Source organism: Pezoporus wallicus, unplaced genomic scaffold, assembly GCF_028554395.1.
Source record: "Pezoporus wallicus isolate ANWC-B61680 ecotype Strahan unplaced genomic scaffold, APGP_CSIRO_Pwel_v1 contig_229, whole genome shotgun sequence".
NCBI lineage: Eukaryota > Metazoa > Chordata > Aves > Psittaciformes > Psittacidae > Pezoporus > Pezoporus wallicus.
The window spans coordinates 3,693,292-3,721,261 of NW_026638360.1; the positions used below are offsets into that span (position 1 = coordinate 3,693,292).

A 27,970-nucleotide genomic window follows, 5' to 3' on the forward strand; every position below is an offset into this window, starting at 1 on the left:
TCCTTTGGCAGCAGAGTGCAGGCCACAGTTTGCTTTCTTGGAGGGGTGTCCAGTTCACTTGGAACCGACTGCCCCAGGGGTGGAAACACAGCCCTACCATTTGCCATGGACTGATCCAGACTGCACTGGAACAGGGGCAAGCTCCAGAACACCTGCAATACATTGATGACATTATTGTGTGGGGCGATACAGCGGAAGAAGTCTTTGAGAAAGGGAGGAAAATAATCCAAATCCTGCTGAAAGCCGGTTTTGCCATAAAACGGAGTAAGGTCAAGGGACCTGCACAGGAGATTCAGTTTTTGGGAATAAAATGGCAAGATGGACGTAGACAGATCCCCACAGATGTGATCAACAAGATAACAGCAATGTCTCCACCAACTAATAAGAAAGAAACGCAAGCTTTCTTGGGTGCAGTGGGGTTCTGGAGAATGCACATCCCAAATTACAGTTCGATTGTAAGCCCTCTCTATCATGTGACCCGGAAGAAGAATGATTTTAAATGGGGCCCTGAGCAGCAACAAGCCTTTGAGCAAATTAAACGCGAGATAGTTCATGCAGTAGCCCTTGGACCAGTCCGGACTGGGCCAGATGTAAAAAATGTGCTGTACACTGCAGCTGGGGAGAACGGTCCTACCTGGAGCCTCTGGCAGAAAGCTCCAGGGGAGACTCGAGGTCGACCCCTCGGCTTTGGAGTCGGGGATACAAAGGATCTGAGGCCAGCTATACCCCAACTGAGAAAGAGATACTGGCAGCGTATGAAGGGGTTCGAGCTGCTTCGGAAGTGATTGGCACTGAAGCACAGCTCCTCCTGGCACCCCGGCTGCCCGTGCTGGGCTGGATGTTCAAAGGCAGGGTCTCCTCTACACATCATGCAACTGATGCTACATGGAGTAAATGGGCTGCACTAATTACACAACGAACTCGAATAGGAAATCCCAGTCGTCCAGGCATTCTAGAAGTCATCATGGACTGGCCAGAGGGCAAAGATTTCGGAATGTCACCAGAGGAGGAGGTGGTGCGTGCTGAAGAGGCCCCACCATATAATAAACTGTCAGAAAGTGAAAAGCAGTATGCCTTGTTTACTGATGGCTCTTGCCGTATTGTGGGAAAGCATCGGAGATGGAAGGCAGCTGTATGGAGTCCTGGACGACAAGTTGCAGAAACTGCTGAAGGAGAGGGTGAATCGAGTCAATTTGCCGAGGTGAAAGCCATCCAGCTGGCCCTGGACATTGCTGAACGAGAAAAGTGGCCAGTACTTTATCTCTATACTGACTCATGGATGGTGGCAAATGCCCTGTGGGGGTGGTTGAAGCAATGGAAGCAGAACAACTGGCAACGCAGAGGTAAACCCATCTGGGCTGCTGCACTGTGGAAAGATATTGCTGCCCGGGTGCAGAACCTGGTGGTGAAGGTACGTCATGTAGATGCCCATGTACCCAAGAGTCGGGCCACTGAGGAACACCAGAACAACCAACAAGTGGATAAAGCGGCTAAGATTGAAGTGGCTCAGATGGACTTAGATTGGCAACATAAAGGTGAATTATTTCTGGCCCGGTGGGCCCATGACACTTCAGGCCATCAGGGCAGAGATGCAACATACAGATGGGCCCGTGACCGAGGGGTGGACTTAACAATGGACACTATTGCCCAGGTTATTCATGAGTGTGAAACATGTGCTGCAATTAAACAAGCCAAGCGGTTAAAGCCTCTTTGGTATGGAGGACGATGGTTGAAGTATAAATATGGGGAGGCCTGGCAGATTGACTATATCACACTGCCACCAACCCGCCAAGGCAAGCGCCATGTGCTTACCATGGTGGAAGCAACCACCGGGTGGCTGGAAACATACGCTGTGCCCCATGCCACTGCCCGGAACACTATCCTGGGCCTTGAGAAACAGATTTTGTGGCGACACGGCACCCCAGAGAGAATTGAATCAGACAATGGGACTCATTTCCGGAATAACCTTATAGATATTTGGGCCAAAGAGCATGGCATTGAGTGGGTATATCACATCCCCTACCATGCACCAGCCTCTGGGAAAATCGAACGGTACAATGGGCTGTTAAAAACTACACTGAGAGCGATGGGTGGGGGAACTTTCAAGCATTGGGATACACATTTACCAAAGGCCACCTGGTTGGTCAACACCAGAGGATCTGCCAACAGGGCTGGCCCAGCCCAGTCAGAACTTTTACATATTGTAGAGGGGGACAAAGTTCCTGTGGTGCATATGAAGAATTTGCTGGGGAAGACAGTCTGGGTTATTCCTGCTTCAGGTAAAGGCAAACCCACTCGTGGGATTGCTTTTGCTCAGGGACCTGGATATACTTGGTGGGTAATGCGGGAAGATGGGGAAGTCCGATGTATACCTCAAGGGGATTTGATTTTAGGGGAAAACAGCCAGTGAACTCAATTGTATACTGTTGCCTGCTGTGTAATGCTTTTATAGCCCATCAACTAGATGTCTCCAGGTCACCAGCGACTGGCCCTGACTTCCCTCCAGCCATCATCCCAACAGAGAATGAACTTGGAACATCATGGACCGAATGGACTCGGCAGCATTATAGGGATTGGTCCATGCACTAAGAAAATGATTTTTTTTTCCTCTTGGTCTGTATGTATATGGATGTATATATGTGGGAGAGCGATGGTGTATTGAAAATGTGGGATCTGAGCACGACGTGAATGGTATGGAATAAGGGGTGGATAATGTCCTGGGTTCAGCAGTAGCAGTCATGTTTTTTCCTTTGTGTTAACTGGTGCAGTGCTGTGTTTTGACTTCTAGTTTGAGAGCAGCGTTGGTGAAGGCCGGTGGTATCGTATTCTCTTCCCTTGTTATTTTCCCTTATCATTGTTTTAGCTGATAGTAGCGGTGGTGATTTGTTGCTGGACTGTTCTTGTCTCAACCCGTAGGAGTTGCACTCTCTCGATCCTCCTCCCCGTTCCTCTGGGAGCGGGGAAGGGGAGAGCCCCGGTGCAGGGGGGGGGGGGGGGGGGCGACGGACACAGACCTTGATTGTTGTCAGCTCGGCACCACTCACTGGGAGTGAGTGAACAAGTTACCTGACTGGGTTTAAACCACGACAAAGTGTAATGTATACTCTCCTTTGTTGCCACTTCTTATCCTACTGGGGAGTGGACATGGAGAAAAGGGCCCTGTCTGAGCTTATGATGTGTTCTGAAGAGTGTCCTTCCCTCAGTCTTGTTCCTCTAAATTAAGCTACACAAATTCTTACAATCTTCCCATGCCTTTCGTGGAATGGGGGCCCAGAGCTAAGCATAATTCTGCAGCTAAGGTATGGCTACTTCTGTAATTAGTTGGGTCTGACCACTTAAAGCAGGACATGCAACAAGGAGTGGAAACTTAAGGAGACGCCATAGCATTTTCCTTATAGCAGAACGAAATAATGTAGCAGATTCTTTCTAGAGCCTGTGTCCTCCAGCTGCCAGATCTGACTGTAGATCTTGTCTGTGTTTTAACCCAATACTTTTGTGATATGGGCATGTACCAGACCCCTCTGTTATTTCTGGTGTGCTTTCTGTTTCTAGGAAAACCAGAAAAGGTGCCTGCATTGTGATGGGCAGCTGCTGTTCATTTTAAATGCAGGCTCAGTACATGAGATTCCCGTCTGGAGAGCTGGAGTCCATTCTTAGACATGTGATTTTCCCAGTGGAGTTTGGGATGTTGATCAGTACCTTCTGTGAAGGGAAGAAAGTTAGCAACAGTCACCAGAAAGAAGCACAGAATTCATGACGTCCTGCTCAGAGCACAGGTTCACCTGTGTTGCCTTGGGTCTTGTTGCAGAGGCTTAGTTACGTGTTACATGGGGGAAAACGCAGAGTAAGGACTCCTGATGCAAAGAAATGCTGCATGTCTGAGCAGCAGATCAGCTAATAAGAGCTAATAATTAAGCAAATAAGAGCTAATGAATAACTTGGCCAAATCTGAATGATGTTTAAGAAGATCTCAAAAAACAAGCCTCTGGATCTGTGGCCATCAGTTTCTTGGTCCTTCCTAAAAATTACTGACTCATTTGAGCTCCTAGGGAAAAAAAAAAAAAAAAGCAAAGATATAAAATATAATTGTCTCTGTAATATGGATAATGCATGAAGTGATATAAACCACTGGTGTTGAAATGAACTGGTGTTATTTCCAGTCTGAGTTGCAAGTGGTTATGTAAATACTAACAGACATAATGATAGGTACAATTTCTGAGAGGAATATAAGAAGAGCTAGATGTTCTACTTGGGACTTTTTATCTATCACTAGTGTTCCCATGGACCTGGGCACATTCCCCTACCTTTTCTAATATATCTTTCTCCAACTGCTGTTTCCCTTATCTTACTAGATTCAACTGTCCAGTATTATTGGGTCTCTGCTTCATTTAACTGGCACTCTGAATGTCAGGCAGAGAAAAAAAAATTAAGTTTCTTACAGCTTGTTTATTTTTAAACATAGCAAACAAGAAATTAAAATGAGGAAAATTGACAGCACAAAAGTACGGCCACTTAAATCTGAGCAGCTGCTTCGCATAGAGGATCATGACTTTGCACTCAGACCTGGATTTGGAGGTAAGCAACACACACCTGCACTGTGCTGGTTCCTTTTCAGAACTTATTAAAAAATATTATTAGGGTAAGGCTCTATGGGAGCAGTGAATAAGGTATCCCTGTAAACTGCATAGTCTAGTAGCAATTAGAAAATTACTTAGTCATCACAGTTATCTTAAGAGATAGAAATGAACCAGAAATTCCTAAATCTGTTTGCTAAGTAGAGAATAAAAAAGTTGCCCGCAGATGTTCAATTTATTACCATGTTGATTCTGTGTTGGGCACTATGGTTATTATTTCTTCATTTAAATAAATTGCATGTGGATAAAGGGAGTATTCAATGGGATGTCCACAGTTTGGGTTCAATTTTGACTCTCCTTCATGAAAGGTAAAATGAGAAAGCTGAACCACTAATAAGCTTTGTCTGAGCCTTTGTGTGAATGGGTTTCTTGCTACCCTGGAAATTTTGTCTTGTCAGAGAGCAAAAATCTCACCTGACTTTGAACAACAGTTGAGATATGTCTGTTTCTTGACAGAAAAGTTTAAAATTACCCCTTGCCTAAAACCTGTTTAGTCTAGTATCTGTTAGTGTGGACATCTTGGCCACACAAGGAATTTAAATTTTTCAGAGTATCATCTCAGAAAGGAAGTAGCATTTACATGAAACCAAACAGCACTTTGGGTTGTGCTTCATCTTTGTATCATTCCAGAAGCAATACTTACGATGTACATAAAAGCAACTTTCAGATTATACCTTGTGATCTGGCAGCTTTAATTTTCCACAGGCAATGAGGATTTTTTTACACGCAGCAAGTATGTACCAGGCTTTTCCCCCTTGTCCTTTTATTTTCAGATGACTGGTTATAGAACCAGTTCAGTTCGTACTGAAGTCAGCTGTAGTTTTTCCACTGACTTCATTGCACAGGCACCTCAGTTATCACACTGCCATGGGTATGATTTCAGCTGTACTCCTGTCTTTCAGAAATAGCTTTCAGAAATAGCTTTCAGCAGAAGAGTGCATAAGCTTTGCTCCCCTTTTATCAATCCACATGCCTCCATAGTGGTATGGGAGGCACTTTTTTCAGTCATATCCAATAATTCACACACTTCAGAATTTTCAGAACTCTCTTAATATGTGGTATGCTTATGAGTAAATGTCTCTAGGACTGGAATATGCATCTATTAACATTTGTATGGTGCACAGTTTTAAACGTGCTGGGGACCCCTCAATTTGGGGAACTCTAAATTTGGCTTGTTTGACTTTATTTAGCCCCACACATGCAAAGTAAATGAGGCAGACTACAGGACCTAGACTTTTTAGTATTTATAATTGAGTAACAAAGGAAAAACAGAGAGGGCATATGCTGCATTTGATTTGTAAACTGAGCAAACATGCACAGGAAAAAAATTGGGGGAAATGAATGTAGAACTGTTGGATACTGACCAGCAGCAGTGTTCCTGGAAATGTGACTTTTCTCACATGTCTGATTGCTTTCCTGTGAAAGCATCATTGGTCCATGGAAGTAAGAGATGCTTTTTTTTTTTTTAACCTAATGGACACAACTCTGTCATGGAGAGATGGACACATAATAATGGACATATAAACTGCTATTTGTGTGACTATATTTTGGCATTATTCTGTTGATTGCAATGCCATTCCAGCTGCACAATCAGAATCTGACTGGTGATTGTAAAATTTAATCCTGGCATTGTCTATTTATTAACACATTAGAGAAAAGGCTGAGAAGTATACTGTGTCAAGATGAAGCAAAGCCAGCAAGCTGCTAGCAAGCTGTTCCTACGTTTTTGCTAAAGAAATGTTACTTGTCTGCAGTTCATTATAGTTCATTACTATAGTCTGAAGTAATTCAGTACACCCAAATGTTCTCTAAAAAACTGAACTTACATTGTTACACTGCACTTAATCCCTAAGGCAGGCTCTTGGGTTGTTGTTTGAGGGGATTGTGGGTTGGGTTTTTTTCATTTCTTGGATTGTTTTGTTTTGTTGTTGCCTTCCATGTAATGTCATGGTCCTCTTCTGTTTGGAAGTCTCCAATAGATGGATCCCCACTGATGCAAACAGATGTGGCCCAGCAAAGTGATTTGAGTAATTCCACTAGACATTGAACTAGGAGTACTGATGTTTCCGTTGCTCAAACAAGCTTTGCCAACTACATTAGTGAACATTGTAGGTATTAGGAATTGTTTTGTCCTTGCTGCTTCCAGAAGTACTTGTAAAAGCCAGGAGGTGCGTATGTGAGATGTCCTGCCATGGTATAATAATGCTTGCCAGTTCTGGTAAGGCTGTCTGTCGACTTAGGTCCTACCAAAGGAAACAAAAAACTGTCAGTAGACTCAGATATATATCTTTAATACTATGGCCTAGAGTACTGATTTGTCAGTACCCCCATAAACAGATAATCTGTGAGAAGATAGCTCAAGTTTGGTCTGGAGAAAATGTAAGAAATTAAATTATGTTGCTAGCACTTCTTTGAATGGTCATCCCCATATTTTACCTCAGTGAGAAAGGGTGAGCACAGGCCAGTATCAGACAGTGAACAGAGACTTCTAGCAACTTGGATCTGAGGGCCACTTAGCAGCCAAAACTGCTAAGCTTGGTTTAGGAGAATAAAGTGTTTGTGAATTCTTAGAAATGCTTTCAAGTTACTTTATTTTCTACTATGCATCTATTTATCTATAGCCTATTATTTTCTGGACTATCTTATTCCAAAATGCCAGCAGAAGTCATTGGGGTGAGTTCTTGGTTTCATGAGCTCTTTCTACAATTACTAAAAATTAACATTCAACATTAAAAAAAATAAATAATCATAGACTAGCATACAGAGGAAGTAATTATTTTCTTTCTCTGTGCCTTGGTTTTCTGACAATACAACCAAGCACTCTCTTTAACTATTTGCAGTCTAAACATTATGGAATCTCATGATCATTGTAATTGTGTACATGGAAATTCTCCCCATGTGTATGTGTGTGTATATATATATATGACAATTTTGTTTTTCTTTTACATTGTGTCTTAAGGACCTGTCATTTCCTACGCTAACAGTGTGTTAGCTAAAGAAGTTTTAAAATTTGTTCTCTCTACTTTGTCAACCAGTCTAGTGGATAATAGCACTAGACAGTATCAAACATGACGGAAAATAATTTAGTGGACTTAAGCTGGTCAAGAGGTAGCAGTCCTAGACAGTTTGCAACCCGATCTGCAATTAAACATAATCTTAATTGCAAATACTCAGAGGATCAGAAATTCCATTAGCTCTCTCCCCTCTGTGCTTCCTCCTTCCTCAAGCTAAATTAGTAACATTTAGATTCATCTGAAGGTAAAAGGGTAGAAAAAGAAAAGGAAACAGGGCACAATGAATGTTCAAACAATGTTGCAATTCTAATTGCCACCAATCTGTTTTCTCTTCTGCACACAGCCCTCCCTGAAAGGTCAGAAATATGTCACTGGGGTGGAGAAGACTCACTCTGATGAAAGTAGGATGGCTTTTTCTCATGTGTTACTAGAAGGAATAGCTGTGGTCCAGGAGGGAAATACTTTGGTAATTTGCAAAACCTTAGCAGACTGCTTCTCCTGATCTTTTTTCTTCTTTCACTGCTAATTCTTCCATTCCAGCCCACCTTCACACAACTAAGAAAGAAACAAAACAGTAACAAGAAGATAATACCATTGCCAGTAATTCTGCTGTTTCAGTGACAGAGAAAAGTAGACACACATAGCTTCACTTAGCTGGGGCTTGTTTCCATATTTAGTTTTCTTCTACAGGCCATTTTTAGAAGAAGGTACTCCTGTAGACCTTAATCCTTCCCCAGTCTCTGTTTCCTAGTGGGAATTTCCTGCAGACCTAGCTTTTTTCCATCATACACTATTACAAAGCCAACTGGGAGATGACAGTGGCTGTTTTATCTAAATTCAACATTTAACTTCAGGAATTTCAGGTGCAGTCCATTGTGTGTTCAGAGATCTGACTATTACAAAAATACCATAGAATTCACTAATCCAATCATTATTATTGTAGAAGTCGATCCTATAGTGATAAAAGAACATCCTTTTTATGTAATAGTCCTTCTAAAATGGGTATTACAGAATTTGCCTGCCATACTACCTATTAAAAAAATTCCATGCTTATCAAGGAACTCTTTTGCTATGTTTAAACCTTTAAAACAAAAGACTGGAAATGGCTTGTGTGAAGATAAACCCATCTGAAAACAATTCTGTTTTTTTTCTGCTGGGGAGTAATCATTTTGAAAATGTATGTAGCCTCCATTGTGAGAATCACTAATCCTTGTAAAATAATGATTTTTAGCAATGCTCCAGAAGCAACTGAAGCTGTTCAATTTAATAACAAAATCCTCTCTGTCAGACTGAGAAATAAAAAACACAGCTTTGCTCTGGTTACTTTGTTTTCAAAGTAAATTTCATGTTGTTGCCTGATGGTCAGCCAGAGATGGAAATTCTCAATGTGCTAGATAGAAAGCTGTGGTGCAGATACAGAAATAGACAAATTGCTTCACTGCTCTGGCTGGTTTAGGATCCTTTTCAATGCTTATTGAAATGCTCTTTTTAAAAAAATCTAATTGTAGTAAAACAAGCCCAAGTGATGAAGAAATTACAGTTCTCAGTAACTTGTTCCCAATAGTTAATTATTCCTGTTTCTGGTGGAGCTGATTTTTATTCACAGAAAACTTCAAAGCTCAGAAGGCCTTGGCTAGAGTAAGGCCTGTATGGTCTTTGGCCTTTCCCTAGACAGAGAACAGGAATCTCTTTTTAAGGATTCTGTTTCACAGTTCTCATGTTTCTACCTAATCAGGAACAAATTTCATCATAACAGTTCACTTTTTATTTAATTCACTTTAGAGCCATCTGCTCTATTTCTCCTGGCCATAGCTTTTGATCTCTTGTATACTATTCAGTGTTCCCAGGGACTTTTTATACATAGTTTTATAGTAGTTCCCAACTTAGTACAAGCTCTCCTTTCAAGGAATCAAGTGCCTCTGTGTGTATCCATGTATAACTGGCACTTCTGTTTGTGTGCATGTAACCAATATAAAAATAAGCTTCTACTAATTTCTAATTCTGTGATCAGTCCCTTTACATTTGCCAGATGAGGTGAATTATTTAATGAAACTGTGCCCACCCTGGAATAGTGCTTGTTGGGGTAGGAAATTGTCTTTAATTTTTGCAAAACCCAAGAAAGTATTAGGTTTGTCATCATCACACTTTGAGCAGCTGTCACTAAGAAAAGCCTTTTCATCACTACATGATATATGGCTCAGAAAGCCATTTATCCTATTGTGTGATATTATTTGTGTGTAGCTCCTTGCCTCTTTGAAGAATGTTGATGGTAGATATTTAACTTCATTTGCTTTAAATTTGTCCTTGACTCAGAAACTATTAAAGCTGTTATTTTATGTAGACAGCTGCTCCCCTCTCCTCCCCTTCCACTCACATCTATGAGTCACTCTGAACCAGACTAAGCCCGTTGTTTTTAGCATGCTGTTCAAGTAAATAAACTCCCAAAGTTTTAGCAATAGCAGTTAAGATGAAACGTATACCCAGATACAAGGACTTCCAGTATATCCTACCCTGTATCTCTGCCATGGTCCCAGGGTAAGAGTTTGGGCACATCTACAATATAAAGGATTTGAAACTTTGTGGTGTGTAAGGTTAGACAATACACGGTTCATCTGCCTGTTTGCAGTCACTCAGAGAAACACTGGCAGCCAACAGGCATTTCCAAGTCACCAGCCACGTCACCCCTACCTTGAACGTGCCTGTTACACTGCATGGACTTGAAAGGGAGCCAAGGGCTGAGGCCAGATTTCTGTCTTCAATGCTGTTTGTGTATTAGTCAGCTTTCATGCTGATTATGCTCCTAGGTTGGAGTGCTATGCCTCTACAGCTAGCCTGCTCGCTCAGCCACCCTGCCTTGCGTGCAGCTAGCTCAAGTGTCAGCTCTACAGTGTAGGCTTGTCCTGTTCCATCATGCAAATGAGCATCTTGATAGACAACACCTCATCATCCTGCAGTGTTTGCATTTACATGATGTGTGAATGCCATTTGTGGATGATGCTGACATCATATAGAAATTCCACAATGGCTTCTACTTAGGCTAAACTCATCTTTAGTTTACAAGATAGTTTAGATCTCAGTGGAATACTGAGAAGGTGATTTCACTCAGATTACAACCAGGCATTTTTGTACTAGCACTTAGTCCAGACTGTTTTTTAGCATAAGTAGACTATTTGTGTGGTGTCATCAAAACGAACACAAGAAGTGGTCAAAACTGGTTTAGGAGAGGTATGAAAAATTTTATTGTGAAGATACCTGGCTGAATATATACACTGATACTCTTGTGTGTCAGCCTCTAGTGCAGATGTCTCCTGTTGTCTCTATTCAACAGAAGCAGCAGCATTTTTCCAAGTGTTGTCTTGTATTTTAGTAATAAACTGAAAATGGCTGAACTTTGCTGTCTGGAGTCCTGAACTTTGTTTTGAGCTCTGGCCAACAAACTGAGCAATGCATTCATCTCAGAGGGAGACAGGATTTCCAAACCAGACAGCATACTCTTGTCAGTGCAGAAGCATGCTCCTATGTGCCCTGATAACTGAACACATTTTACCTTCCTTTCCTAAGCACAACACATCTTCACTTGTTCTGTGTAGGGTTAAACCCTCCATTAAGAAATACAAGTCAAATCAAGAGATCACAAGGACAGATTTTAAAGTATCTCAAAAACAGTTCAAGATCTCCACTGGTAAGAAATGGAGGCAGCTGTGTAATCTTCGAGGGCTGCTATTTGAAAGATAATTCCAAAATAAATGTGGCTGGTTATCAGGAGAGTGATATTTCTGGACTATTTTGGCTTGACACTAATAAAAGGAAAAAAAAAAAGACAAGTTTAAAAACGGTTGCAATCTCCTGCTGTTCAGACTTCATTGCCCTCATGTTTTGTACTGGACTAGTTTGAATGTGCGCTTAAAAAATACTTTAAACAAATGTAATTGGAATCCTATGTACAATAAATACTATCAATTTTAAGGCCAAATGCAGAATATTCTTGGGGGAGAAGAGAGAGAAGGGAGTATACACATGTATGCACACAACTTTCTCCTCTCTCTCCTGCGTAAGGAACTGATTAATAATTGCTGAAAATTACACAGGTGTATAACCCATCTAGAACCAGATCCTTCATTCTAGAAGTTATACATTTTATATTTTGCTGTAATTTTGATTTTTAGTCAGTTTATTGTAAAAATGTAAATATGCTTTTATAATTTGTTCATTTGGATCCCATTATGTTACAAACTCACAGCCTTATTCAGTGGCATGAAATAGTGGGCTAGTATATCAAATAAAGTCATGTCAAATATATATCAAGTATATCAAATAAATACACATCAGTTTGGCGTGTATTGTACTTGATAATAAATTATGTACTCAGTAATACATGATTCTCCATCACAGAACATTTTTAGTATTGCCCTGGGTTCAGCACTAGCAATTGCTTTTCTCCTTCTTAGTAGCTGTTGCAATGCTGTGGTTTTGACTTTAGCCTGAGAACAGTGCTGATAACGCACAGATGTTTTTTAGTTCTTGCTACGTAATGCTGTCATGGTTTAAACCCTAGCCCGGCAGATTGTTCACTCACTGCCAGTGAGTGGTGCCGGGCTGGAAGCCATCGAGGCACCCCCCCGGGGCTCTCCCCTTCCCCATTCCCGGAGGGATGGGGAGGAGGATCGAAAGAGTGCAACTCCCACGGGTTGAGACAAGAACAGTCCAGCAACCAATGTACAACACAAATCACCACCACTACCACCAACGACAACAATGATAAGAGAAAATAACAAGGGAAGAGAATACAATGCCACCAGCCAAGAAACGAATCGGACCCAGAAGCCCGTGTCCTTCCAGGTATCTCCCAGTTACCCCCCGCCCCGGGCACTACATTCTGTGGTATGGAATACTTCTTTGGCTAGCTTGGGTCAGGTGTCTTGTCTCTGCTTCCTCCTGGCTTCCCCTCCTCTCTGGCAGAGCATGAACCTCACAAAGTCCTTGGTCAGGGTAAACACCAGTTAGCAACAACTGAAAACATCGGTATTATCAGCACTGTTCCCAGGCTGGAAGTCAAAACACAGCGCTGCACCAGCTACCAAGAAGGAGAAAAATTGACTGCTACTGCTAAACCCAGGACAAATGCTTACTGTGATCAAGGACTTTTTCAGTCTCATGCTCTGCCAGTGAGGAGGAGCACAGGAAGCTAGGAGGAAGCAGAGACAGGACACCTGACCCAAACTAGCCAAAGGGGTATTCCGTACCACAGTGCATCATGCCCAGCATAGAAACTGGGGGGAGTTACTTGGGAGTCCCAGATCACTGCTCAGTCGGGCGAGTTATTGGTTGGCTGGTGGTGAGATGTTGTATTCTCTCCCCTTTTTATTTCCCTTATCATTATTATTATTGGTGGTAGCAGTAGTGATTTTGTGTTATACCTTAGTTACTGGACTGTTCTTATCTCAGCCCACAGGAGTTACATTCTTTCGATTCTCCTCCCCATCTCTCTTAGAGCAGGGCGGGGAAGAAGAGGGTGAGTGAGTGGCTGGGCTTAAACCATGACAGGTTTTCCCTTATGAGGTAGAGAGGAAGCAATCCTTTTTCATGGATACCTATGCCAAACTTTAAATAGTTGTGTAACTAAAGATAATTAGGAGGTGTAATGATTACTTTGTAAGTGTGGGAAAAAGCATTGGAGCTGGTAAGAAAACTTTGCAGTTTGATGTATTTTATATATTTACTCAGCTTTTTGCTATGAGAGTTCCAGGTAGCACTCCAAGCAGTTCATTAGCAGTTGAACAAGGAAGCTGTCCCTGCTGTCCAAACTGCAATGCCAGTAAGTCTGGCTGCAAAATGATCACTGAAGGCCTTTTACTTATTTCTACAACTGTTTAACATCATGTTTTATTTTGTTGCTATGGTCTTTCTCATTTAGTGTACTAAAGTAGAAAGATCATAGTAAATGCTGGGGTGGGTACTTTCTGTATGTTGCTAATACACCGTCTTCCATTTAATATGGATTTATGCTCCTCATCACTGTCTCATTCTGTTGCATTGAAGGGTCACCAATACCTGTGGGCATTGATGTGCAGGTAGAAAGCATTGACAGCATATCTGAAGTTGACATGGTAAGTGGAACTGGAATATAGAAGTTCAGCCAAAATTCAGGGTTTCAGAAACACCCAGCTGGATGCAGAATAATACAGTTAAAGAAAGCAAACCCTGAAAGAGAACAACCTTTCCTTGAAGCATGCAAGTCATTCTTGTTTAAAATAGTAAGTGTTATATTAAAGCACATGTCAAATTTCTCCCTGGGTAAGAGGAACAGATCAGAGTGGACAGTGCTCCAATCTGAAACCACCAACCATTCAGTAAGCCCCAGGGGCTTCTGCGTGAGCCCTTAGTACTCACCACATTAGTTGAAGAGGCTCTGTATCCTTTATTTCCTTTGCTTATTTGTATCTGAAAATTCTTATCATTTCTGGCATGGGTGGAGCTGTAGATGTGACAAATGGAAGTAGAAAAATCAGTTCCATGAATGGCCCTCAAAGTAGATGCCCACACTGCAATCAAGGACTTGTAGCACTGGAATGCAGGCTGTTCATTCCTCAGCTGAAATTGTCACTGATAATGCCACCCATTAGTGCCAAATCCTAGAACACGAGGGCATGTTAGCTTTACAAAGAGATCTCATTTAAAGTGTCTTTTCACAGTGAGTGTAAGTTCTAGTTGCAGGTGTTGAGTTTGCAATGGGATCTGTCAGTCAGTATGCACCCCTGAATTCCTTTGCAAATCTACCCAAATCATATTACAGGGGAAGACCTAAGTATCTTCCCAGTATTCTTATAATTACTTCTTATAAGAAGTAATTGTTCTATTGAGATCAATGATGTCTGCCTAGTAAAGCAGAAGTTACATAGGTGAGCACAAAGCCGTCAGGCTGTGCAGAAGCTCAGACTGGGTTTGGAGCATCCTCTCCATCTCTTTCCACATGTATAGTTGCAGTCATGCTATTTCTCTAAATAGGATGATAAACTATTTTAAACAGTATTTCATATTTAAAAAATTGTAATTCTTCTAGAATTTAAGGTTTTACTCTAATAAAATTCTTCATATTATTTTTCTACGATGCATTTCATTCATCAATCCCCTTTTCAGTATTTGTACAAAATATACAGATTAATGAAATTTGCAAACTGACCTAATGCTCATGAAGAACTCGAGTTAATCCCTTTATAAAGGAACCGCAGTCCATTCTGGGAAAAGCTTGCAAAGATTTCCAGAGGAAACCTTTTTCCATTTTCCTTTGGTTGGTTTAAAAGTTCCTTTATCACTTCACTGATGGACCAATACAGCAGAGCACTGAAATCTGTAAAAGTTTTATCTCAGTATAAATGAAGTATGTACCTCAGACTGAGACACCAGTTTACAAGGCGAACAGCCGGTATCTCAGAGGTAGTTCTCATCTGTATTTAAACTCATTGGGTAGGATTTAATTCCTCTCACTGAGGGTCCTCCAGATGATACCCAGAGAAGACACTGATCCTTTGCATGAGTTGATTACTTTGTACCGTTTTCAATTGTGTGTGAATAAACCATGCATTGTCTTCTTTTATTTTTAATTAAACAAAGGACTTCACAATGACTTTATATCTCAGACATTACTGGAAGGATGAGAGACTTTCATTTCATAGTAACAAAAACAAAAGTATGACTTTTGATGGAAGACTGATAAAAAAGATCTGGGTACCTGATATATTTTTTGTACACTCCAAAAGATCATTCATCCATGATACAACTGTGGAAAATGTCATGCTCCGAGTATACCCTGATGGCAATGTACTCTTCAGTCTACGGTAAGAGCAATACCCCTTTATAGGAAAATACATGGCTGCAATTATGGACCAGTAGTCTGTATAGTGAGAAACTGCTGTAAATACTTGTAGTTAAGATTCTGAAACTGAACTGGCAGTAATGCCCTGACATTAGATAATGGGAACTGGTGACGAGTGTACCAGTGTGAAAATAAATAACATATATAAATAACGTATTTTTCTGTCATTTATATATTGTTTGTTTCTTGTCACAGAACAATTGCATTTTTTCATCTGTTGTAAATATCACTGAAATTTATCCTGTGTTAATTCCTTGTCAGTGTTTTTATCTACATGTTATTGCTTTTCTTTATGAAGTAGATTTGGATGATGTGGCAGAAATAGTTTTCTGGAGGAATTTTCCCCTTAGGGTACAGACCCCAAGGCCTGTGCATTGCAGAAATCACAGTTCTCCAGGTTATTACTGGTTAGGCCTGTGCACAGAGTTTATACTTCATCTAATCTGGATAGTTTGAAGATTCATGCAAGCATTTGAGATTTTGGCTATTTAATGATTGTTCCAACAAGTAATGAAGACATGCAGAAACCATCACAACAACAGCTGCACGTCACTTTAAAATAGTGTATGCTCAAGAATCACACTGATCAGTAAGAAATAATGAGGTGAAGTATGCATTTTATTGCTGTATTTCCATGCTTCATGAGAGAGAGATTGGGAACACTAAGGCTTACAGCAGTGGCACTCCACATGAGGGGTAAGACATACATTCAGCTGATGGAAGAAAGAGTGATGAAGAGACTTAAGATGGGAGAGCACATTCTGTCAGCTTAATGGAAAGGTAAAGTGTCATCAAGATAAAAGCAAGAAATTGTGCACAAGTAGTTACAAACCAAAGATAGCATGTGAGGTGCAGGACAGAAATGGAGAGAAAGGAAAAAGCATAATGGGAGGGAAGGAAAAGGGGAAAGCAGATCTGAGGGACAGATACAGTGTGAATCAGTTTGCCCATTGCTTAGAATCCCCTCTGATGGGAGCCCTTGTCCTGTGTCCTACACCACATTTGCAAGCTTGTGCTCTGTTTTTCTTCCTTGCCCTTGTCCTCTCTGCTCCCACAGTTACCTTTTCCTAACTCAGCATTACCAGATGGTGTATACTGGATGACTCCTCCTTGCTTTGCCAGGTGAGCTTGCAGCCAGCTTCACCTTCCTGTGCCAGTGAATAGAAAGCCCCAAAGTTCCTGCCAAACCTGTGGATTTCTTCCTGGACATATGCACAAAGGGCAGGTGTCCTGTCCTTTTCGTTCTCTATCAGCTCTTACCAGAGGCAGGGAAAGGGGTGCCCTAAAGGTTGGTGAACTAAAGTTTTGAAATTATGAAGGTGAAACATTATTTTTCTAGCTTAGTGCTATTAATGTGTATGTTCCAAGAGAATCAGATGTTCATTAAAACACCCTTTTTGTATTGCCAGTTTTACATGCAGAGGGTAGCTTATATTCCAAATACTTAACATGCAAGAAATCTGCATATTCTGCAGTTTTTCTTTAGAGCATAGCATCCAGGATTTTATTGAAGCAAAGTGGAACAAAAATCCAGATTTGTGCTAAAACAGTCTTTTATTTTCAAAAACATTTTCTTGGTTTTCCCCTGATCCTTTAGTCAATAGCTGGAAGATAGAAACATCATCTGTAGTTGGAAGTATTATGCATGATTTTAAAGATGTGCCACACTTACAATCATATTACAAGCTAGTAGAATCGTAGACTTGTAAAGTTTAAGTGTGTTTACCAACCAGCAGTTTTCAAAGATTGCTTATATAACCAGTATAGCTCTCATACTTAAACTGTAGAATTCAGTTTGGGAAAAACTGAAAAGTCAAACTAAAACATCAAATGACAAGAAAGGGAAATTTGGTATTATTCACCATATTTAAATTGCTGCCTCTAGCCTGTTTATTGTTTAAAATATCAAGGGATATACATCTTCTAAACACTGCTGAAAAATCAGGTAGAATGCAAAATAATGTCTTTTTCTAGACTTCCTTAAGCTTTTTAGAGTATAAGGCATTTAAATGGTGTGGAAAAGGAGAGTAAGCTTCCAGAAATTGCAGCTTATCTTTTTATGCAATTAAATATTATAAGCATTCTAGCTGGGAAACATTTGGAATAATATTTGCTGTAATCTGTAATATCTACTTCAATCTATGAGAAATTCGGTTGAGAAATTCGGTCAAGAACTGTGAACTCCCCTTATTAATCTTCCTAAGTGTAACCCTTCAAAGTAAAATGTATGAAAGGCTAATGAAGGATCATGCCAGTAAAAGGTTTAAAAAACAAAGGTAATGCGCTCAGTAAGAAAGACTAATTAATTATGTTTAAAAAATGTGTTATCACTGATCTAGTTTTATCTCACTATCTTGAAGCAATTTTAGAAGCATCTAAAAAAACTTGAAAAACTCAACCATTAGGATTCTAAGCGGCAGACTGGTCGGGAGTCACACTAAGTTGTCTGCCCAGCTCAAAGATAGTGTGAAATTTTTCATTTAATTTCTGTTTTTGTCTTTCTTTCTGCAGAATAACAGTTTCTGCTATGTGTTTCATGGATTTCAGTAGGTTTCCTCTGGACACCCAGAATTGCTCTTTAGAACTGGAAAGCTGTAAGTTTAATGCATACCTGTTCTTCACATGTGCATTCTTATCAGCATTCCATACTCCATCTTATTAATAATACCTTTTTAACTTATTTTGACATGTGACCTGAACCCTTCAATAACCCTTCAATAACCCAGGTTAAATTGTGACCAGTTTGGGATCTTTACAGAACTTAGTGAGCTTTGGGAAGATAAAAAACCCATGATGCACCCTGCTTTGTTTTGACTGGGTTGGTATTCCAAGGCCTGAATCTAAAAATGTTTCCTCTGTCAAAAATCATGGTGGGTTTTTTTTTCAGTTTTTTTTTTCTTTTTTTTTCTGGAAAAAAAAAGGTTAGAAGTAAAATGTCAATATTTAATCTCATGAAGCAATGAAAACAAGTGCTTGTGTTACTGTGAAGTATCTGCTTTCTCATCCCTGACTCAGTTGTCTGTAGTAAATTGTAAAGCTGGGAACAAACAGTAATTCTGTGTTGCTAAGCCTTTTGCTATGTCAAAATTTATTTCTATTTGGATTATGAGTAAAACTGGAATGCTGGTTTGTAGTTCAGTTTTGGAGAAGAGAACAGATCCCCAGTGTTCAGGCAGTCTGCTCAGTGTTGCAGTTCCAGTGTTCTGCTCCTAAATGCCCTGTGACCCTGAGCTCGCCTAGGTTCCCCCATCTGTCAGGTGAGCTGGTGACAGGGCATAGGACTGGGGTCCACTTAGAACCAGAGGGAATGTGGTCTTTGAAAATTTTCCATGTCAACTAAGTGGCAGATTGATGTGAAAAAAAGTGTTTCTTTGGGGTTTTCCCAAATAGTTTGAGTGGTCTCTTATCCCTAAGAAAAATAAAACAAAAGCATTATACCAGCAGAAGAGGTGATTTATTTTTTACTTTCTCGTAGATGCATACAATGAAGACGATCTGATGTTATACTGGAAACACGGAAACAAGTCTCTGAGCACAGATGAGCACATCTCCCTCTCCCAATTTTTCATTGAAGAATTCAGTGCTTCCAGTGGACTAGCTTTTTACAGCAGTACTGGTACAGTAAGCCCTTGTCATTAGAAGAGTGAAGCACAGGACACAATCATGCAGAATTACTTTTCAAATTCATTGCTAATAAATGACTGTTACTGCTTAAAAAGATCTCAGTTAAAATGAGGTCTCTCAATTACACTGGTCTGTTGGCCCAGGTCCTTGTTTTTCCTTACATTACCAGTGTAACACTTTCTTGATGATCAGGTAGTGAGGTGGACTGTGAACTGGCTGAAGGAGAGAAGCCAGAAGGTTGTAGTCTATGGGGCAGAGTCTAGTTGGAGGCCTGTATCTAGTGGAGTGCCTCAAGGGTCAGTACTGGGACCAGTATTATTTAATATATTCATCAATGATTTAGATGAGGGAATTGAGTGTACTATCAGCAAGTTTGCTGATGACACTAAGCTGGGAGGAGTGGCTGACACGCCAGAAGGCTGTGCTGCCATTCAGCAAGACCTGGACAGGCCGGAGAGTTGGGCAGGGAATAACTTGAAATATAACAAGGGAAAAGTGTAGAGTCCTGCATCTGGGCAGGAACAACCCCAGGTTCCAGTATAGGGTGGGGAACGACCTGTTAGAGAGCAGTGTAGGGGAGAGGGACCTGGGGGTCCTAGTGGACGACAGGATGACCATGAGCCAACACTGTGCCCTTGTGGCCAAGAAGGCCAATGGCATCCTGGGGTGTATTAGAAGGGGGGTGGTTATTAGGTCGAGAGAGGTCCTCCTTCCCCTCTACTCTGCCCTGGGGAGACCACATCTGGAATATTGTGTCCAGTTCTGGGCCCCTCAGTTCAAGAAGGACAGGGACCTGCTGGAGAGAGTCCAGTGCAGGGCAACTAAGATGATTAAGGGAGTGGAGCATCTCCCTTATGTGGAAAGACTGAGGGAGCTGGGTCTCTATAGTTTAGAGAAGAGGAGACTGAGGGGTGACCTTATTAGTATATATAAATATATAAAGGGGGAGTGTCACGAGGATGGAGCCAGGCTCTACTCAGTGGCAAACAATGATAGGACAAGGGGTAATGGGTACAAACTGGAACACAAGAGGTTCCACTTAAACTTGAGAAGAAACTTCTTCTCAGTGAGGGTGATGGAACACTGTAACAGGCTGCCTAGGGAAGTTGTGGAGTCTCCTTCTCTGGAGACATTCAAAACCCGCCTGGACGCATTCCTGTGTAACATTATCTAGGTGTTCCTGCTCCGGCAGGGGGATTGGACTAGATGATCTTTCGAGGTCCCTTCCAATCTCTAACATACTGTGATACTGTGATACTGTATCTGCCCCAGACAGGTTTTTATTTCTCCCTATAGAACTTGAACAATACTTTCTGGCAAACTGCACAAGGCTTTAGGATTTTATTACAGCCTTGATTTCATGCAAGGTGGGTTTTATTTTCTTTGTATTTGTACATGCAGTTATAAATTTTTAAATACTTCTCTATATAAGTAGTCTAACCGTATGTTTTTAACCAGATAAAACAGCATGTTTGCTACTGCACTCACCAGTCTGAGGCAGTTTATTTCAGTGTGGATATAACCCTTGATATCAAAGTAATATGATGAAATGCATAGCACTTTGGAAAAAATCCTTGAAGACATACAGAAAAGCTGAAAATAGTTTTATTTACTGTATTTTATTTATAGGACAGCTTTTTTTTATATTTAAAAAAGATCCATTCAAGTTTATGGTGGCTGATATTGAATGCAGTAATACCGGTTTAAATTATGATGCAGCTAAAGCACTAAGGAATTCACAGCTTGATCAGATCCTTCTTTTGCTTGTGTTTGAGCTAAGAACAGAGCTCCAGAGCCATTGTCATGTGAGAAGAGGGTGAGTGATACCTTACTATCATAGCTGTGCCTTACTGAGAGCAATGTCAACTTTGTTCTTGTTGCAAGAAGGAGACTGGGATGTTTTCCACCAAACTGCTATCACTGAGTGTTGAAAATGAGTTCCGGGAACTCTTTCTGCTTTGCTGTTCTCATAAAAAAACAGTTATGCAAGCAGATATGGCCTTGTGCACAATAAAGCAACCCCACAGCACCCCAATACTCATGCCTTTGCAGCACCTTCACAGCACCTTTGACTTTTTGCAGTGTAACTACTCAACACTTGTGAGGATGGAGGCACAGACCCAGAGGTAGAGTGCAAGCTGGATCGTTTATTGAACAGATTATTTATATGCTTCCAAGCAATTAGCCAAGCACATCTGTGTTTGCCTTGCAGTTACATCAGGTGAAAGATCTATCTGATTTTCTTATCAACATCCTTTTTCCAGTTCCAACGTCCTTGTTTCTTGCCAGTTCCAACATCTTCCAAGTACCAGTCAGGGACAGGTCACTCTTAATTGCCTACTAAAGTTCCTCCTTCCCATGGTCACTCTTAATTGCCAGCTTTGACACATTCCAACCCCCACAAACACTTACATGCAGATGTTTTGATGATGAGATTACTCAGCAGGATAAGATGAAAGGAAAGACTTTTTTTTAAGTCACAGGGATCCTGGGAAGTAGTTGAACAATGTGCGTTCCATATTTTAGTTAGAACACTGCCCTTTGTAAGCACATACTTTTCTTTTACTTTGAGGTTTTCTTTCTTACAGGAGGCTCCACTTTCTCTTGTTCTTTTATTTTGCTTCTTGTTGGATGAAAATGATTACACACAAACCCTTCCCCTAAAGTAATAGTGGGGAACCATCAGCACAACTCTAATCGAAGCCATCTTCCCCTGAAGAATCCTGGGCAAAAAATGGACAAAAATGCTGCTCATGGAGCAGCCTCCCACATTTTAGGTTCTGCATATCATTTCCTGTGCACCTCCGAGAACCACACGTGTAGCATTGAGGCTTTTGGAGTTCAGTGGCCTCCAAAGGATCAACGATTTCAATCCATTTTTGAGACAATAATTTTTAAGCCCAAAAACCTTCTCCAGAAGTGAAAACACATAAAGCATGTTTAATATTAGATGGGGGTTTTGTTGATATTTTTTATAAAGAGCATCTTTGTGATAGCATGGCTGCTCCAACACAGTCTTGTTAATGTCTCTATTTGTACGGGTCAGGCAGATGCTGCGCAGCCAGCCACTTTTGTCTTCACCTCACTCATTTCCCTCCCATCACAGGAGGTGAAACACGCATGCTTTCCTGCACAGACAGACTGTGCCACCAAAATTCACTAGGTGGCACTTTTTCCTCTAAAGTCAATGCTGGGCAGGCAAACCTGTATGGCGGTAAGAAAAGCGCTGTTTACTGCTGGGTATTTGTAGCATGAGAGAAGGCAGGCTACTTTTTAGGGGAGGAAGGGTTTTGGCTTTACTGTCATAGCTGAACTGGACAATTACATTCTGTCTGCATTCTCCCGGCAGTTTCACTTGAAGTCTGTTTAACTTTTTTTTTTCTCCTCAATTTCATAACCTCAGCTATAATACAGTATTTTATTTATGCAGTCATGATGCTTTGATCCCAAGGCAGCAGTATTTTAATGAGGGATGAAGGATAGTTAATAAAGCACTATATAAAACCAAGGTAGTGGCACTATTTCTTAGGTGTTTACTGTTACTGATGAGAATACACCATTCCAGTTGAAAGGAGAGGGCCAGTGAACAGAGCTCACAAATAACACAGCTCTCTTCTCCCCCAACGTGTTCCTCTCTTTTTTCAATAGGTTGGTACAATCGACTTTTTATAAACTTTGTGCTTCGGAGACATATTTTCTTTTTTGTGCTACAGTCCTACTTCCCCGCCATGCTGATGGTGATGCTGTCTTGGGTTTCATTTTGGATTGACAGAAGAGCCGTTCCTGCCAGGGTATCACTAGGTAAACCTTTAACATATGTTTTTCTGGGAAGTACAGAATGGATAGGGGAGAAGTTTTGAAATTACCTTAGCTTCTTATTTACACAGGACATGAGCAACTATATCAGGTATTTGCCTGAACAACTATTATTGCTACTGTTGTCATTACCACAAACTCCTAAAGGAGTCAACCTCTACTAAAATGGGATGTTTGTTCATACTTGCTTTGCTATATTAGAGAACAGCTCACACAACACAGAAGGAAAAGGAATGATTCTGCTGGTCTCCTTATGTAGGATTTTACTGAATTACTTTTTTTCCTTTTTTCTTCCTGCGCAGACTGGGATTTTCCTCCCCTCTTCCCAGCAAAGTAACAGGTAGTAACTGGTAGTCAAGTCCCTCCCCAAATCCATGGTTCATAAGATACTTAATAGGCATAATGCAATCATGCTTTACAGCTTTACAGCTCTGTTTTCTCTCTAGAAACACTTGATATCTTCCTCCTGACTTGGAACCAGTTTCCTAATTTGTCCTATGTAGCAAAGCCTTTCTTTGTTAGGCACCTTGAAAATGTTTCCTTTAGTGCCTTAACTGCACAGGGCATACAGGGTTCTGAGGAAGCCAAAGAGTACTGTGGGCAACTTTCTGCTCTAACAGTTTTAGTTCTGAACACCACAGCTCAGGAGAAAATCACTAATTACATTGGGTTTTTTTTAATAACATTATTGGTTTTCAGTTAATACCACTTCAGGACTGTCTTTGTTGGGAATTTAATGCTGATGGCAGTGGAATGAGTACTTTTTTTTTTTTTCAGATTAGCATCTCTGTGAAGATCTGATGAAAATTTGTTAAGCTTTCTAATGTAACCATAATGCGTCTGTGTTGTGCAACTGTTGGCTTAAGAATTAGTAAAGAAGTTCCTGTTCTTTCTTCTTACTGATGCTAGTCCCAGAAGCCATATGAATGTTGCCATATTTCTTAGGCAAGTGAAAATTTGAGGATCTTTGTTTAAGAAACAAAATTGCGTGTACAGAGGGAGCCCTCAACTTTTATCTACAGCTATATCAATCTAGAAAAAAATAGAACTGTAGCTACCTCAGATCCCTTTCTGTTGGCAGGCTGAAGTTACTAATACATGAGTTATAAATCTATTTGTTAGTTGAAAACAAATTATAATACCTCCTTTTATTAATACATCTAGCAACTCCTTTTGTTTATAAGAAGTTTTAACTTTAAAAATAAAGTCTTAATTCTCAGTAGGTCATTTATAATGTTATCAAGATGGTTTTGCTGATCATGTTTTTTAATTTATATAAGGATTTCTGCAGATGGTTATGCATTGGGAGTTCTGTGGATAATGTACATTTCATTAGCATAAGCATACAGGCAATGTTAACATCAAAAATTAAAAAGCTTAGCAACCTGGCATAGAGTATACTTATTTCAAATAAATTGATTTCCTCTTACGTGGTATATTTCAAAAACCATCTTTCAACCTAAGGAACTTGCAGAGAGGGAGAGGGGAAACTCCCGTATGTTCCAATGGACTTGAACTAGCATAAAGCTGGAGAAAGTATACAGTTAGACCCAGCATGAAAAGCCATGCCATCAGCCAGTTCTGTCTCACGGGTATTATTAGTATTTCTTCACTTCCAGTGTTACATTCATCTCTTTAAAAGAGGGCCTCATTTGGTTGTTGGTCTTGTTTTTTTTTCTGAGGCAGAGCAAAGCGAAATGAATAGCTGCATGTAAGAAGAGATTGAGGGGATGAGGGTGGAATTCTAGACATTCTGAAGTAAACAAAACCTGTTTCTTAGTTTTAATGAATATAGCATTTTTATGCTAGAGTGTTTTTAGAAAGACATGGAGTAATGACAAAGACATACAAGCTGTTCTCAAGAAGTACAATTTGAGAAGGGTTGGGAGGGAAACTGGTAATTCTTTCGTGATTCTCTCGGACAAGAAAGTGGAGACCCTGGCTCTGGGAAGTGAGGGAAGCCCAAAATCTGCTTTCACTCTCTGCAGCAGTGCTTAAAGCTGTCACAGAAATGTGTGCTTTAATTTTATTTAATTAAATAAATTTCATTTAATTAATTTCTTTAATTTCACAGAATTACGCTGCTGAATCACCATTCTTGTGTTCCCACTGTTCCCACTGTTCAAACCTGGTGTGCCACAGCTCTAACTGCACGCACTGAGCAAAGAGATGGTTTACTTGTTTCAGTATTGTACGTGATAGGCCTTCATGGTTCACTCCACTTTTCAGAGCCTGTGCAATGAAGATACCCGGAGTGTCAACGATAGGCCCTCACAGAGCTGTCTAAGCAAAGTTCATGATCCAAACTGGCCAGTATTAGGATAACCTCACCTTTTTCTTTGGCAGGTATAACTACAGTGCTGACAATGTCAACCATCATGACAGGAGTAAGTGCCTCAATGCCTCAAGTGTCTTACATAAAAGCTGTGGATGTGTATTTATGGACCAGCTTCCTTTTTGTCTTCCTGTCAGTCATTGAATATGCAGCAGTGAACTATCTCACCACAACTGAAGAGAGAAAGCAACTAAGAAAACGGGGCCAGGTACAGTCTTCTCTGTGTTTTGTTGCCTTTAGAAAGCATCACAGAAACCACAGAGTAATCCAGATAGACCACTGTGAGAATCAGTGCAGTAACCATGTCTGTGACTCCATTCTGTATCTCACTTTATTTTACTTAGCTGAAGGGAGGAAATTTATTATCCTCTGTGAGATCTTGAGAAAACTTTCTTCCTTTTCTTGTGGCAGAGGTTAGGGAGTTCACCTCCTGATTCCCCTCTCCCCAGAGGAAGGTAGTTTTCATTCTCTTCTCAAAATACCTATTGATCAAAGTGGTTTTCTTCTCTCTGAGATATACCACAGAATGCAGTCATGTGATTTTACTTCCCATTTCTTGTGAAGCATTGTGTATTTTTCCTTCTCCTGCTTTGCCATTTTTAACCGAGAAGATGAGTTTAATGATGCCTTTTTTTCCCAAGACCCAATGAATGAAAAGGTCATTCTTAGAAAAGTGTGCCTGAAGCAGAAATGTGCACAAGTTGAATATTTGCTTTCTATGAAGCACTCACTTAAAACCTTTTCTTCAAGAATACCCCTATATGTAACCTCCTTTGTTGAAATTTCATGGGGGGAAAACGCACAAATTTTTTGTTGTCTCTGGGGCAGGCTCTACAGGTAGCAATGCTGTGGGATAGCCCTGTTCTCCATATGCTCTCCACAGAAGGAGCAACACTGAAGAGAAAGCTTCCTTTATTTTCTGGTTTATTTATGTATAATTTACTAACATGGCTCCTGCTAGATACAGAATAACTGTTTTTTGTTGCCAGGCTTCAGGAATGTATAGTATTGCTGCTGTGCAAGCAATGGCTTTTGATGGCTGCTTTCATGACACGGATGTGGACATGGACCTGACTGCTTTTTCAGACAGCTGTGAAGAGAATGAGACTCGGGCACGTGCAGCCAGTGCCTCCAATGTGGACACAGCTCACATAAAGAGGAAGAGATCTCTGAAGGGAAGTGTGGGCAGGATTATTTTACAGAACAATCATGTTATTGACAAATATTCCAGGATTGTATTTCCCAGTGTGTATATTGTGTTCAACTTTTTTTACTGGGGTTTGTACATATGAACAAAACCAATTATAAGCTAGACATTAGTTTGTGTATGAGGGTAGCATTGTGCTTTAAAACGGATGTGACAGCAGTAGAGGAAAGGGTTAAAAGTTTCCAAAACTTGTCTTCTGCATCATACCAAGGCTGGTTTAGTTAGCAGCAAAGCTGTTGATGAAAACCTCTCAGGAGTCTGGTTTCTTTTTTAACTGGACTGCTGCAATGCTCCATTGGAGCAATCAAATTCGTATGTTACTATGGCAGTAGTGTAGAAGCAGTTTGCTTACCAAGGGAGCCTTTTGTCGCACACCTAAACAGACAGCATCTCCCACTTGAGGTATTATCCAGTCTCTATCTGTCCTCTAACCATTCCTCTTTAGTCAGCCTTTCTGTTTGTTCTCCACTTGTCATCCATTTCAGTAGACAATCAGCACCAAACTCCTTCAAATAGCTCCTGTCCTTGTTTCATTTGCTGCATTTTGATTTTGCTAGGCAACCTGTGTGCACCTCAGCAGCCTTTGTCCTTGGATGGATGGTAATGAGGGGGAAAGCAATTATGGCTTAGCAATGGACTAGGAACCAGCAGAAAGCAGAGACTCTATTTCGGAGAAATCTTGCTAACTAGTCCCTGAGGCAGCACAGGAACAAAGTCCCAGACCCCTTGCACTCAGTGTCTTACAGCCACCTCTCAGGTAGATGACCAGCATTACCTACACAAGCTGGGCCCCTCATGTGGCACCCACGCACCTGTGCCTCATGTAGACCTGCTGTAATCACCGTTTGTTTCAGAAACAGGCTTTGAGGCAGAGATTTTAGAAAACTTGGTCAAGAAAACCTGGTTCTTCTGATATATGTTGCGTGTGTGAGCTTGGAGTTTACCCCATTCCCTCTCCCTTTGGCTTTTGAGATGGGATGTTACAGTGAAGAGAAGCTACATGCACCTGCTTGCAGCCCTGATCCCCAGCACAGTTCAAGATACCACACCGAGACACATGGGAAATAAAAGGAAGCAGCTGCGCCAAAACAGAGCCCTATAGAGGAATCCTGTTGATACCAGATGAGTCCTGCATGGAAATATCCTTAGGTTCAGGCTGAGGAGGTTGAGTTAAGAATGTTCAGGGACACACAAAAAGTGTTCACAGCTCCAGAAAAGAATCAAGATTATTTTTGTAACTTTCCCAAATAAGAAGCATTTTCCACTTACATTCCTTGGGCTCGCCTGTCATTTAATGGTGTTTATATTTACAAAGCCAGGTCAAAATGGTAATTTGTGGTAGCAGAAAATGTCACAAGGTCAATGCTTGGTCACTGCTTGATCAAGATTAGGAAATGGGAATAAACTTGGAAGCCTGAACCACTCTCTGCTTTATTTGTTTTTCCTCCTCCCATATTGTTTTGCTCA

The 27,970-nt window shown here is 40.8% G+C and overlaps 1 protein-coding gene across 4 annotated transcripts in view; it reads left to right on the forward strand.

Annotated features, from left to right (window-relative positions):
* LOC130599782 (gamma-aminobutyric acid receptor subunit rho-3-like) overlaps positions 1 to 26,617 on the forward strand; it is a 220,289-nt gene extending 193,672 nt beyond the window's left edge. For 3 of the 4 annotated variants that reach the window (XM_057410542.1, XM_057410543.1, XM_057410544.1), the window contains 8 exons: positions 4,463 to 4,575; positions 13,688 to 13,755; positions 15,260 to 15,483; positions 18,033 to 18,115; positions 18,997 to 19,137; positions 22,794 to 22,946; positions 25,308 to 25,504; positions 26,286 to 26,617. In XM_057410542.1, coding sequence (XP_057266525.1) covers positions 4,463 to 4,575; positions 13,688 to 13,755; positions 15,260 to 15,483; positions 18,033 to 18,115; positions 18,997 to 19,137; positions 22,794 to 22,946; positions 25,308 to 25,504; positions 26,286 to 26,588 — 1,282 coding nt within the window. In that variant the 3' untranslated portion in view covers positions 26,589 to 26,617. The remainder of the gene's footprint in view (positions 1 to 4,462; positions 4,576 to 13,687; positions 13,756 to 15,259; positions 15,484 to 18,032; positions 18,116 to 18,996; positions 19,138 to 22,793; positions 22,947 to 25,307; positions 25,505 to 26,285) is intronic. The other variant, XM_057410546.1, reaches the window with a different exon arrangement.
* The last annotated feature ends 1,353 nt before the right edge of the window (positions 26,618 to 27,970 follow it).